This window comes from Mobula birostris, chromosome 7 (assembly GCF_030028105.1).
Source record: "Mobula birostris isolate sMobBir1 chromosome 7, sMobBir1.hap1, whole genome shotgun sequence".
Taxonomy (NCBI): domain Eukaryota; kingdom Metazoa; phylum Chordata; class Chondrichthyes; order Myliobatiformes; family Myliobatidae; genus Mobula; species Mobula birostris.
In genome coordinates, this window is record NC_092376.1 from 58,359,339 (window position 1) to 58,371,853 (window position 12,515).

Consider the following 12,515-nt stretch of genomic DNA (forward strand, 5'->3'; position numbering starts at 1 on the left):
CATTGCAACAAGGCCTCAGCACTTATATCTCACTTCAGGTTCCAACAGTGAGGTAAATGCATTCTCCTCAATAATCCAATAGTCTGTGATTAGCTGTTGTAAATCCAGCATGGGAGCACAATAGGTTCTGCAGACTGAGAAACAAAAGCTATAAGGCAGGTAAGGTGAACTGAAGATGAGATCATTACAAAATGACCAATCCATCAGCTTCTACAAAGTGCCAAGAACCCTGGCACTGGTTCTCTATTAAACCAGTTTCAGTGAAGTGGTCACATCAAACCAAGACTTTCCTGGGTTCACCCTCAGGGGAACCAGGGCTGGTCTTTCTGGCTTCTGTAATGAGGTGGTAGCCAGCTGTCTTGTTCTGCTACTCCTAGAGTTGAAGTGTGACAGGTTATCATGCCTGAGACCCCCCTCAAATAGCGACAGCATGCCCATATATACTGTTCCATCTTCTCCTGAGGCAAGTCACCTGCAGCAGACTAAAGGAAATATTTCAATGGCAGGCAGCTGATATATTTGTTCAAAAATAAATGAGCTAATGCTGTTAAAAAGTACCACAGAAATCCTGTTTATTAGCCTCTAAACCCATATAGGATTGCAACTGGTAGTTTAGATTCTTGGTCGTTGGTTTTAGTAGCAGATCTTAGCTTTCCACCTGGAATTATAAAGAGAAAGTAGAGTTCGCAGTCCAATCAGTCTTTTGGCAAGTAAACATAGGTTCAGGAGGCTTGACAGTGAGACCAGCAGTCTTGAATAACACATGTGGAATGGTACTTGAGTAAGGTCTTTCATGAGCCGCACTTTCAACAGGTGTTGTTTTAAAAAGTTATTCTAAATTACACATACCAAGCTCAACATCAATTTGTTCTCTCCTACCAGGATAAATTAATTTTGGTATAAATCGTTCAATATGATCTGTGGAAAAAAAATAAACATGATAGTTATTTAAAGATGTTAATTTTTAATTAAAGGTCATTATATCCCATTTAAGCAGCAGACACACTAGATTAAACAAAGGCCAAAATACTCTAACATTGCAGTCAGGGGAAGGGATCCTGTCCAGTCATGAACCATGACACAGTCTTGAACCAAGTTGCTAGAAGTGAGCTCTCATCCTGTCTTACAAGATGAATTTCAAGCAGAAGAATGTGAGTTGCTTTGGGTCTTTAGAACAAGTTAAGAATTATTTCTGCATGTGCTATCCCAGAGTTAATGCAATGTGGGGTCTTTCAAAACCATCCAAATGGAGTTTACATTGGATTTCAGCAGGCAAATGCTCTATATCACGAAACTCTTAGAATCCCTTCATTAGATTTGCTTAGGAGTTTCTGAGTAACCCTGTCATAATGCTGAATTTGGTATTTTTATGTCATTATTAAAATGAGACTCCAATTATAGAAATAGCTTGTGCTTTAAATGTTGAAACATCAATAACAAGCTTTTGTTTGATAGATACATAATCTCTCAGATGATTATTGAAAAATGGTCAAGAGGTTTTTGGCTCTTACACTGCCTTTGAGCCATACCAACGAACAACTTAAACACAGAAAGGTATGCAAGAGGTTGAAACTTCAGATCTGATATAAACTATTGAAATCTTTTTGTCAAACCCTGTGGTAATGAGGTTATGAAAATGGGCACTTGAGTTTCTCTTTTCATGTTGTTTACTTTAGTCTGGCTCCCTCTGAATTTGCAGCCTACGTCATTCTTTAACTTTAATTCTATCATCATTAAGTGAACCAGAAGGTAGAGGATACTGTTTTTACCACAGGTTTTAAAGCTTTTCTAAAGGCAAGATTTTGGTTCTACAAACAAATAGCAATTCAGGTACGATTATTTTAATATTTTTAAAATCCCAAAGCCATTTATCTTCGAACTTGTTCATTTCCAAGTTTAATAGCAGAAGTACCCTTATCCTATCAAAGAATACATGTACCCTCCAAAAGGAGGCAAGCTAGCAATTTGCACATAAGTGAGGCTGACTTCCTCTTTTTTAACCTGTGTAAGCCTCAGAAAAAGGGCATTTGAGAGGAATGGGGATGGCTTCACAGAGAAGAGCAGACAGCATTTTACTTAAATTGTATTAGTTAGTAATCATACCTCTGGTCTTCAGTCTTATTGTTCTTGTAACATTATATTGCATTCCATCTTTTCCTAGGGTGAGTACACATGTGTAATTTCCAGCATTCTTTTCCTCTACTTTGCTAATGGTGTATGTATTCCCTGTGTGAACTTTGTCCTTGCAGTTCTGAAAATTACAAGAATATGTTGGTGGTGTTTTCCATCTGCACTGTAAGGATAGATGCTTGCTACACACTGAGGAAGTCAACGATTTTTCATTCCTTTGATACATAGTGATCGATTTCTACAAGTGATAAGTAACATAACCTGCTCGACTACCTTCTGAAGAATAATGGTGGCTCATTCCAGGCTGCAGGAGTATGCCCTGATGATGCTCTGAAGCTTGGTGCAGCCACTGCAAGAGTCCGGTGGAGAAGCATCACAGTATAGGGTTCTTCTGCTACTGGGCAGGGAGGATCCAGCTTGGATGAGGAAGCTAATCACAAACAAGAGAAAACCTGCAGATGCTGGAAATCCAAGCACACACACAAAATGCCGGAGGAACTCAGCAGGCCAGAGAGCATCTATGGAAAAAAGTACAGCCTCCCTCTGGTGTTCCTCTTACCTTTTCTTCCTTCCATGGCCTCTGTTCTCTCCTGTTGGACCCCTACTTGTACAGCGCCTTACGTCTTTCACCAATCAGCATCCCAGCTCTTCATCCCTCACACTCCCAGTTTCACCTATCACCTTGCATTTCTCTCTTCCTTCCCCCATGTTTTCAATCTACTCCTCATCTTTTTTTCCTTCAGTCCTGCCAGAGGGTCTCGGCCCGAAACATCAACTGTACTTTTTTCCATAGATTCTGCCTGGCCTGCAGAGTTCCTCCAGCGTTTTGTGTGTGTTGCTTGAATGAGGAGGCTGCTCAATTATTGTAGTAGTGTACCTCCCTAAGGAGCTATAGTGCTATTGGTTTTCAGAAATGTAATTGAACATACTTAATGCATTATCTATGAATGTAAGAACGAAAATGCATTGCACAATTTATTCTTGTGAATATTTTTATTATGAATAATGTTTATTTTGATACATATTTTCCTTTGATATAGTTTAATAATCTTGCAAATGGCATTGTAAATTTACTAAAGGTCAAAAGAGCTGACTCTAATGGGTCAAGAGTGGGTGAAATCTTCTGTTTCTTTGTTATTGACAGAGTGCTATTATTTTTTAATGACCTTATGCCACCTCATTAAAAGCAATAAAAAACTTTTAAAAATGTGGTTCTATTGCATTCATAGTTTTATGTGTTTAACACTTCTTAGTATGCTTTTATTTTGACTTGTAAGTCCTTCAAAACTTTAAAGTGATATGAAATTATCATCCCTGTTGATAACTTGCCTCCTTTCTGCTTGCTCACCAGGCAGGATTATACATCTACTAAAGTGTGCAAAGTTAATGTGTTAAATTGCAGTAATATTAGATTGTGCTTATTTTCAAATTGAAGTTTAAAATAAAAAGCTTTTTTTTGTGGATATAGTAAATTATTGAATGCAGAAATACAATACTAATATCATCAATAGACCAAAGAGGGAAAAGATTGAATGATCATATTTATATTGAACTGTAACTCATCCTCAGGTTAGTCCAAATTCATTTAGGGTCAGTGAATGTGACTTTACATTCTCTTATTTTAAATAAAACCATAACTTCCAATAGACATGTTTTGACTACAATATTGTTAAAGACTGGATTTTCCATTTTGTTTGAGAATATAATTCTTCTAAGTAACATGAGTTTTAGAACTTTTGCACATATATTACTCATAGACCATTAAATTAATATCCAATCAATAGGAATAAATTGGTACTTGAATTTGAAGTATAATTTTTACCTTCACCCACATAATATTATCTTCATTGCTGTTGTAAATTTCCAGATTTGGACAGGACAGCTTATGTTCTTTTCCAATAGTTTCCACATGATCAAAGAAGTGGACATCGCATAATTGTTCATACTTGTGTACGTTCAAAGATGTGACGGCACTACTAACATTATAAGTTCTATTGCTGCAAACAGAAAATCAACAACATATATGAAGTAATGTTACAATAATTATTGATGTACAACCACAAATAAAATGCTTAATCTCTATCATTTCTAAGTAGTTTTGGATATTTCCATCTGCCTCATCCTAGTCCAGATCATCACTTTTTTCACAGTCATTGGATCTAAATACCGGAATTCCCTACCAACAGCACTTTGGCAGAACTATTCACCGAAGACCTACGGTGCTACAAGAATGCAACCCACAACTAACTTTGCAAATGCAGATAGAGCTGACAATAAATGCTGTCCTTTCCAGCAATGCCAGCATCCCAAACAGAGAGACAGAAACAAATACAGTCAAATATAATTAATCTTCACCCTTGGTTTATTGGAGCTAGAAGAGAGTGGCAGGGAGATCTTTGGATGGGAAGTTCAGACTTATGCTAATATTCCACAGACAGCCCAATTTCAGATCCAGAATCAGGTTTATTATCGTTCTCTTATAGGGTGGAAAATTTGTTGTTTTGCAGCAGCGGTACAGTGCAAAGACATAAAATTGTTAAAAGTTTGACCCTATGTCACAACAGGTTCACAGCAGATGCCATTTTATTTATATATTTATTTATTTCAGCGATACAGGCCTTTCTGGCAGTTTAAGTCATGGCACCTGCAATCTGATTTAACACTAAGCTAATCACGGGACAATTTACAATGAGAAATTAACCTACTAGCTGTAGATCTTTGGACTGTGGGAGAAAACAAGAGTGCTCAAAGGGAACCCATGCATTCCATGGGGGTGGGTATAAACTCCTTATGGAGGACGCAGGGAGTGAATTCCAAACGCTGACGTCCTGAGCTGTAATAGTGTCACACTGACAGCAATGCGACCATGGTGCCCTTGTCTGTCATCACAACAGATCTACAGCAGATGCCACTTTATCAGCTCTTCACTGAACTCTGGAACATCTGGACTGTGAAGACGCACATATCAGGGTGTTCTCCATTGACTACAGCTCTGAATTCAATATTATCATCCCTCAAAAATCTAATAATGTACTCCATGACCTAGGCCTCAGTATATCCTTGTGCAGCTGGATCCTTGATTTCCTCACTTATTTTAGATTGGCAACACCATCTACTCCACAATCACCATCAGCACAGATGCATCACAGGGCTGGGTGTATAGCCCCCTGTTCTACCGGCTTTGTACTGATGACCGTGATGCTAAGCACAGCTCTAGTTAAGTTTGCCGAAAACACCACTGTCATTGGCTAATCAAAGGTGGTGATGGGTCACCATATTGGGTCCAGCGTGTAGCTGCCATTACAAAGAAGGCAGAGTAGTGCCTCTACTTCTTAAGAAGTTTGTGAAGAATCAGCGTGCCATCCAAAACTTTGACAAACTTCTATAGTTGTGTGTTGGGGAGTATATTGACTGGTTGCATCTCAGCCTGGTATGGAAACACCAAAGCCCTTCCATGGAAAAGCTTACAAAAAATAGTGGATACATCCCAGTCCATCACCGGTAAATCCCTCCCCACCGTTGAGCACATCTACAGGGAGTGCTGTCACAGGAAAGCAGCATCCATTATCAAGGTCCTCCACAATCAGGCCATGCTCTCTTCATGCTGCTGCCATCAGGAAGGAGGTAAAAGAACCTCAGGACTCACACCACCAGGTTCAAGAGCCGTTATTACCCCTCAAGCATCATGCTCTTGATCCAGAGGGGATAACGTCACTCATCTTCACTTGCCCCAACACTGAACAGTTCTGAGAACATATTAACTCACTTTCATCTTATGTTCTCAATATCTACTGCTTATTTAATGATTACTGTATTTTTTTTTCTTTTTGTATTTGTACAATTTGGTATCTTTTGCATAGTGATTGTCTTGTTTGGAGGTTTTCATTGATTCTATTGTGTTTCTTTGCATTTACTGTAGATGCCCACATTGACATATATGTACTTTGATAATAAATTTATTTTGAACTTTGAAATTACAAAATAAATAGTGTAAAAAAAAAGGAAGAGGTAGTGTTCATGGGTTCATAGACCATTCAAAAATCAGATGAGATGAAGAAAGAAGCTGTTCCTGAACCACTCAGTCTGGGTCCTCAGGCTGTGAGGGGTTTTTTTTATTAAGTGCAATCGTGAACAATAGCCAGATCAGAAATGCTGATCAAGTCAACTAGATCCCAAAGAGAACTCTGATAAGCCAGTTAGATGGTTCACTGCTGCTCAGCGATAGAACACAAAAAAATCATATGTACAATTAAGAAACATTAAAAAATAGTAGAAATACTGGAGTCATGATGATCATGATGAAGTCTACTGGAGAGACACATTTATACACACGCTGTCCTCCATAATTCAAAGAGATTGAAGGATAAGGTTGCAGGGTGACAAAACGTGGCAGGAGCACTTGGAACTAAAAACTAATCTCTACCAGGAGAAAACAGCACCTGTTCTTTCCGCACTGTTCTCCAGCAGGAACATAAGGACTAAGTCCAGCCGGAACATAACTCACAAGTGCTCTTGAAAGTCAGGTATTAACCCTACCTACCAACAACCAAGCATTGCCATCCTGGTCCCCTTCATGATAGCTTATGAAGAAGCATGTGACTTCCCTCCCAGAGATGGAGCCCGTCGTCGCAAGTGTTTCCAACCATGGCATCTAGAAGGCTGTTCCAAATTCTGATAGCACAGTGAAGGAAGCTTCTATCCAGTGTGTAGGATCTCGCATCAGGCATAGAAGCAGCGTGAGCAGGAATAGATAAACTTAATCGTGTGGTGCGCCGTCTCTCATAAGATGAAGGCAGCATGGCGCGAAGGTCTGCAGGGCTGTGGCTGGTGTGCATTTTGTATAGCACAGCGGCTGCAGCAACCTGTCGTCTGTGGTGTAAGCTACTGATGGGTAGCTTCTCACGAACTGTGGCTTCATCTACACCTATAATCCTGAGAGCCTTTCTTTGAACGGAATCAAGCTGGCTGAGGACATTCTGTGAGGCATTCATCCATGATAAGCAGGCATACTCCATGATAGCAACACACAAAAAAAATGCTGGTGGACGCAGCAGGCCAGGCAGCATCTAAAGGAAGAGGTACAGTCAACGTTTTGGGCCGAGACCTTTCATCAGGACTAACTGAAAGAAGAGATAGTAAGAGATTTGAAAGTGGGAGGGGGAGGGGGAGATCCGAAATGATAGGAGAAGACAGGAGGGGGAGGGATGGAGCTAAGAGCTGGAAAGTTGATTGGCAAAAGGGATATGAGATTGGGGAAGGGAGAGGATCATGGGATGTAAGGCCTGAGGAGAAAGAAAGGGGGAGGGAATTCCCAAGGATGGGCAAGGAGTTATAGTGAGAGGGACAAAGGGAGAAAAAAGAGAGAGAGTTAAAAAAATAAATAAATACATACATAATGGATGGGGTACGGAGGGGAGGTGGGGCATTAACGGAAGTTAGAGAAGTCAATGTTCATGCCATCAGGTTGGAGGCTACCCAGAAGGAATATAAGGTGTTGTTCCTCCAACCTGAGTATGGCTTTATCTTTACAGTAGAGGAGGCCGTGGATAGACATATCAGAATGGGAATGGGATGTGGAATTAAAATGTGTGGCCACTGGGAGATCCTGCTTTCTCTAGCGGACAGAGCATAGGTGTTCAGCAAAATGATCTCCCAGTCTGCGTCGGGTCTCACCAATATATAGAAGGCCACATCGGGAGCACCGGACGCAGTATATCACCCCAGCCAACTCACAGGTGAAGTGTCGCCTCACCTGGAAGGACTGTCTGGGGCCCTGAATGGTGGTAAGGGAGGAAGTGTAAGGGCATATGTAGCACTTGTTCTGCTTACAAGGATAAGTGCCAGGAGGGAGATCAGTGGGAAGGGATGGGGGGGACGAATGGACAAGGGAGTCAAGTAGGGAGCGATCTCTGCGGAAAGCAGAAAGGGGTGGAGGGAAAGATGTGCTTAGTGGTGGGATTGCGTTGGAGGTGGCAGAAGTTACGGAGTATTAAATGTGGGACCCGGAGGCTGGTAGGATGATAGGTGAGAGCAAGAGGAACCCTATTCCTGGTGGGGTGACGGGAGGATGGGGTGAGATGAAGGAGATGGCCTCCTTTTTTAAAGAAATGGCTTCCCTTCCTCCACCATCAACTCTGCTCTTAAATGCACCTTTCCCATTTCACACACATCTGCTCTCACCCCATCCTCCTGCCACCCCACTAGGAATAGGGTTCCTATTTTTTTAATTTTATTATTTTATTTTATTATTTTGTTTCTCTCTCTTTTTTCTCCCTCTGTCCCTCTCACTATAACTCCTTGCCCATTCTCTGGGCTTTCCTCCCCTCCCCCTTTCTTTCTCCCTAGGCCTCCCGTCCCATGATCCTCTCCCTTCTCCAGCCTTGTATCCCTTTTGCCAATCAACTTTCCAGCTCTTAGCTCTGTCTCTCCGCTTCCTGCCTTCTCCTATCATTTTGGATCTCCCCCTCCCCCTCCCACTTTCAAATCTCTTACTATCTCTTCTTTCAGTTAGTCCTGATGAATGGTCTCAGCCCGAAACGTTGACTGTACCTCTTCCTATAGATGCTGCCTGGCCTGCTGCGTTCACCAGCATTTTTTGTGTGTGTTGCTTGAATTTCCAGCATCTGCAGATTTCCTCATGTTTGCGTTTTATACTCCATGATACTTAGTACCTTTGCTTTGTAAACCGTGGCTCTGCCCTCTTTGTCTAGCTTGGATGCTATTTTTCACAAAGCTCCAAGCCTTTGTCCAGCCTTGTTTGAAATAGTGAAAAGGTGTTTATTTCACACCAACTTGTTGTCAATATTAACACCAAGGATTACTAGCTCCTTCTTTAAATCCAGCTTGCCATTCCTAAAATACAGGTCAGGGTTAAATGGATTCCTCTTCCTAGACATCACCATCACCTTGCACTTAGTAGGCTCAAAGGTGACATTCCAGTTGTCTGCCCAGGCTTTCATCCTGTCAAGATCCCTATTCAGGCCTGCTGCCACTGTATCACTCTCTCCTGCTCTAATTGGTGCAAATAGTGTGGAGTCATCAGTGTACAGGTATAGCTCGTTACTGCATGTATCAACCAAGTCGTTAATAAAGATGGAAAACAGAAGTGGCCCAAGTATTGAACCCTGTGGTACAGACACATTGATGGTTGAAGAATCTGAAGCCTGATAACAACTTTGATGGTCCATCCATGAAAGTAGCTGTGGAGCCATCTAAGCAGCTTTCCAGATATTCCTTTGGATCTCAGCTTAACATGGAGTCTATTATGCCAGACATTGTCAAAAGCTCCTTTGATATCCAGGACTATGACACACACTTCCCCACCTTTGTCTAAGAAGGTTTTCCACGTTTGAGATAAGGTGGTAAGGAGATCGGCTGTACTGTGATCAGGTCTAAATCCATACTGCCTACTTGAAATTAAGTTGTTACGGAGTAGGTGGTTCTGAACTTGTGGACTGCTGCTTCCATTACCTTGCTGATGACACTGAGTAAGGATATGGGGCGGTAATTTGTAGGATCAGCTCTGGAATCCCGCTTGTGTACTGGTGTTACTGATGCTATTTTCCATTGTTCTGGCAATACACCACTCGAGAAGCATAGCTGGAAGAGGCGGCAGAGAGGACTTGCAAGTTCTGCACTGCATTCCTTTAAGACCCTAGTTGGAATCTGGTCAGGGCCAGGTGCTTTATCAGGCTGAAGCTGTTGCATTATTTTTCGGATGTCTTTAAGTTTGAAGATGATTTTGTTTAGCGAGCTGGTAGTAAGCTGCTTGACATCTGGTGGCTGGTCATTAGCATTTGTGAGCCGACATTTATCTGCAAAAGCTCGACAGAAAACATTGGCCTTATCCTTTACTGTTGTATGTACAGACCCATTGTGCTCAATGACAGGGATGTCAGAGTGGCCTGTTCTTCCAGAGAGGGAGTTCACAACATTCCACCAATTCTTGCTGCTAAGGTTACCACTGGTTAAGTCATTTTTGAGTTTGATGTTATGGTTCCTTCTGGCCTGTCTTTCAGCTCGATTGTATGACTGCCTAGCCTGTGCAAACTTCTCCTTATTAGCAGGGGTGTTGCACTTCTTTAGATGGCGGTAGAAATTGCGTTTCTTCTTTGCTGCTCATCCACTTGTCATCAAAACATACTTTATCGCCAGTCTTCTTAGTAAGAATTTTGCTGGGAACGTGAATGTCCGTGGCCTCACATATAACTTCTGTAAGCTTGGTGCAAGCCTTCTCAGGGTCCTTGTCTTTGAGAATGCTAGACCAGTCAGTTGATGAAAGATGACCACGCATATCCCAAATTTGGCTTTGTCGTAACACCAAACTTTCCTGTTATATGGCTGGTCACGGTGAACTGGAACATCCAACTTCACTAGCGCGGGGTTCTGGTCTGAAGAACCCACTAGAGCCATAGTTGTTGCCTTAGCGGGTAGGTCTGTCATAACAAGGTCAAGGATATACTCCCCCCTTGTTGGGTCTGACACAATCTGCTGCAAACCAAGACTATCAGCTGGTTGTGGTGTGCGCCAGCCAGCACTGTCAGTGGTTCTGCTGCTCAGCCAGTCTTGGTGATGGGCGTTGAAGGTGTTACTATCCAGGTATTCAAGGATGTCATTGTTGGCACTAGGAGATCGGTAGACGGCACCAATTAGTAGTTTCTGTGATTGAAGAGCCACGGTGAACCACATGAGTTCAAGGTCTTTCGGATTTCTCCTAGGGTTATGTTGTATCGCAATACCCTCCAAACAGTAAACAGCAATGCCACCTCCTGATGTTCCCTCCCGATCTCTGCGGCAACACATTGAATAGCCAGGGATGGTAGTGCAGTCTGCTCCACCTGGGACTGATGAGTCGAGGAATGTCTCAACAACAATAATGATGGAAAGTTTCTCTTCACTACACAGGTTGGCAAGGTCACCTATATTTGATCGGAGTCCACGTATGTTTACCTCCATGATTCGCAGCTCCTTATCATGTAGGTGATGGGTAGGCGTGGGTCATTTCCATTTAGATCCATCTGTTTGAGGCTTAGATTTATAATTCATAGCAAGTACATATGTCCCAGATGGTGAAGATCCTTAATGATAGATAGCAACTTCTGGAGGAACCACCTCTTGAAAATGGCATCAATGGTGGGGACGATTATGCTCACGATGGAGATTGATTAGCTGAGTCTATAACCTTCTGCAACCTCTTCTGATCCTGTGCAATGGAGCCTCCATACCAAGCAATGATGCAACCAGTCAGAAAGATCTCCACCATACATCTAAAGGAACTTTTGGTGACATCCTAAACTCCGAATGAAGTAGAGCCAGTGGTGTGCTTCCTCGTGATTGCATCAATGTATTGGCCCCAGATCCTCGGAAATGCTGATACTCAGGAACTTATAGCTGCTCCTCGATTTTATTATATTAACAACATTGTGATCTCATGTGTTAATCTCTTCCTGCTTATTGATTTCACTGAATATGTCGATTACTTTTCAAAATTAGATACAAACTGAAAAGCTAATTCAATCCAAGCATGACTAGCACCAAAATATTTTCCATTATTCCAGCTGAGTTCATTAACTCACAAGAAATGCTTAACATCTCTTACAAAAATTTTTTACAAACAATATCTATGCATTCACGGTGCATTTTTGTCCTCAAATATTAAACTATATGTCCCTGTCTGTTTGACGAATGACCTCCAATATACCTAATATTTAGTCAAAGAAAACTATACTACAAGGCAAAAGTAGTTGCGCTAGAATGTATGGGAAATTTTGTTAGGTTACTTGAGTGTTTCAACATGCAGAAAATCTGAACAGTAAACAAATACTCTCATTGCTACTTACAAGACAGAACAACTATAACTCCCAGTGTCATTCACAAAGACAGGCCAAAATCCTAATGAGGTTTCTTCATATGTAATCCTGCCTGCTTCTCCTAAAATGTTTTTATGACCGCCTTCAGAAGTATGTTTGTACCAGGTGATGTTAAATCTGCATGCTTGAAGGCTGCTCATATCAAGTGGAGTGGATGCATTACACAGATTACATGCTAAACGGACATGCTGCCCTTCAGTAACGAATACTCGTGCAGGGCTTTTTGAAAAACACTTGCCAATCAGACATCCTAACAACAAAAAGAAATAAACGTTAATCATTTGCAGAATTTACAGTAAATGACTAGAAACTGTGTGCTAACTATGTAACATAGATTCAGCCTTTAGACATTTTACTATGAGTTAATGCATTGCAAAACATTTCCTTTAATACTAAAAGCAGATTGCATGAGATTTGATAGAGTCTAAATGTCCAAATAATATATGCCTTAAGTCCCATAGTAGATTGGGTTCCTCTCCTGTAAATTAAAGTGATTAGAATAACTTAGGAAGCCCT

General features: G+C 41.4%; 1 protein-coding gene across 4 annotated transcripts in view; it reads right to left on the reverse strand.

The window, feature by feature from the left end:
• The window catches only part of LOC140200229 (interleukin-18 receptor 1-like), a 47,028-nt gene that overhangs the window by 15,952 nt on the left and 18,561 nt on the right, over window positions 1-12,515 (reverse strand). For all 4 annotated transcript variants that reach the window (XM_072263238.1, XM_072263234.1, XM_072263237.1 and 1 more), the window contains exons 4-7: window positions 11,970-12,249; window positions 3,953-4,127; window positions 2,104-2,251; window positions 850-918 (exon numbers count right to left, since the gene is read on the reverse strand). In XM_072263238.1, coding sequence (XP_072119339.1) covers window positions 850-918; window positions 2,104-2,251; window positions 3,953-4,127; window positions 11,970-12,249 — 672 coding nt within the window. The remainder of the gene's footprint in view (window positions 1-849; window positions 919-2,103; window positions 2,252-3,952; window positions 4,128-11,969; window positions 12,250-12,515) is intronic.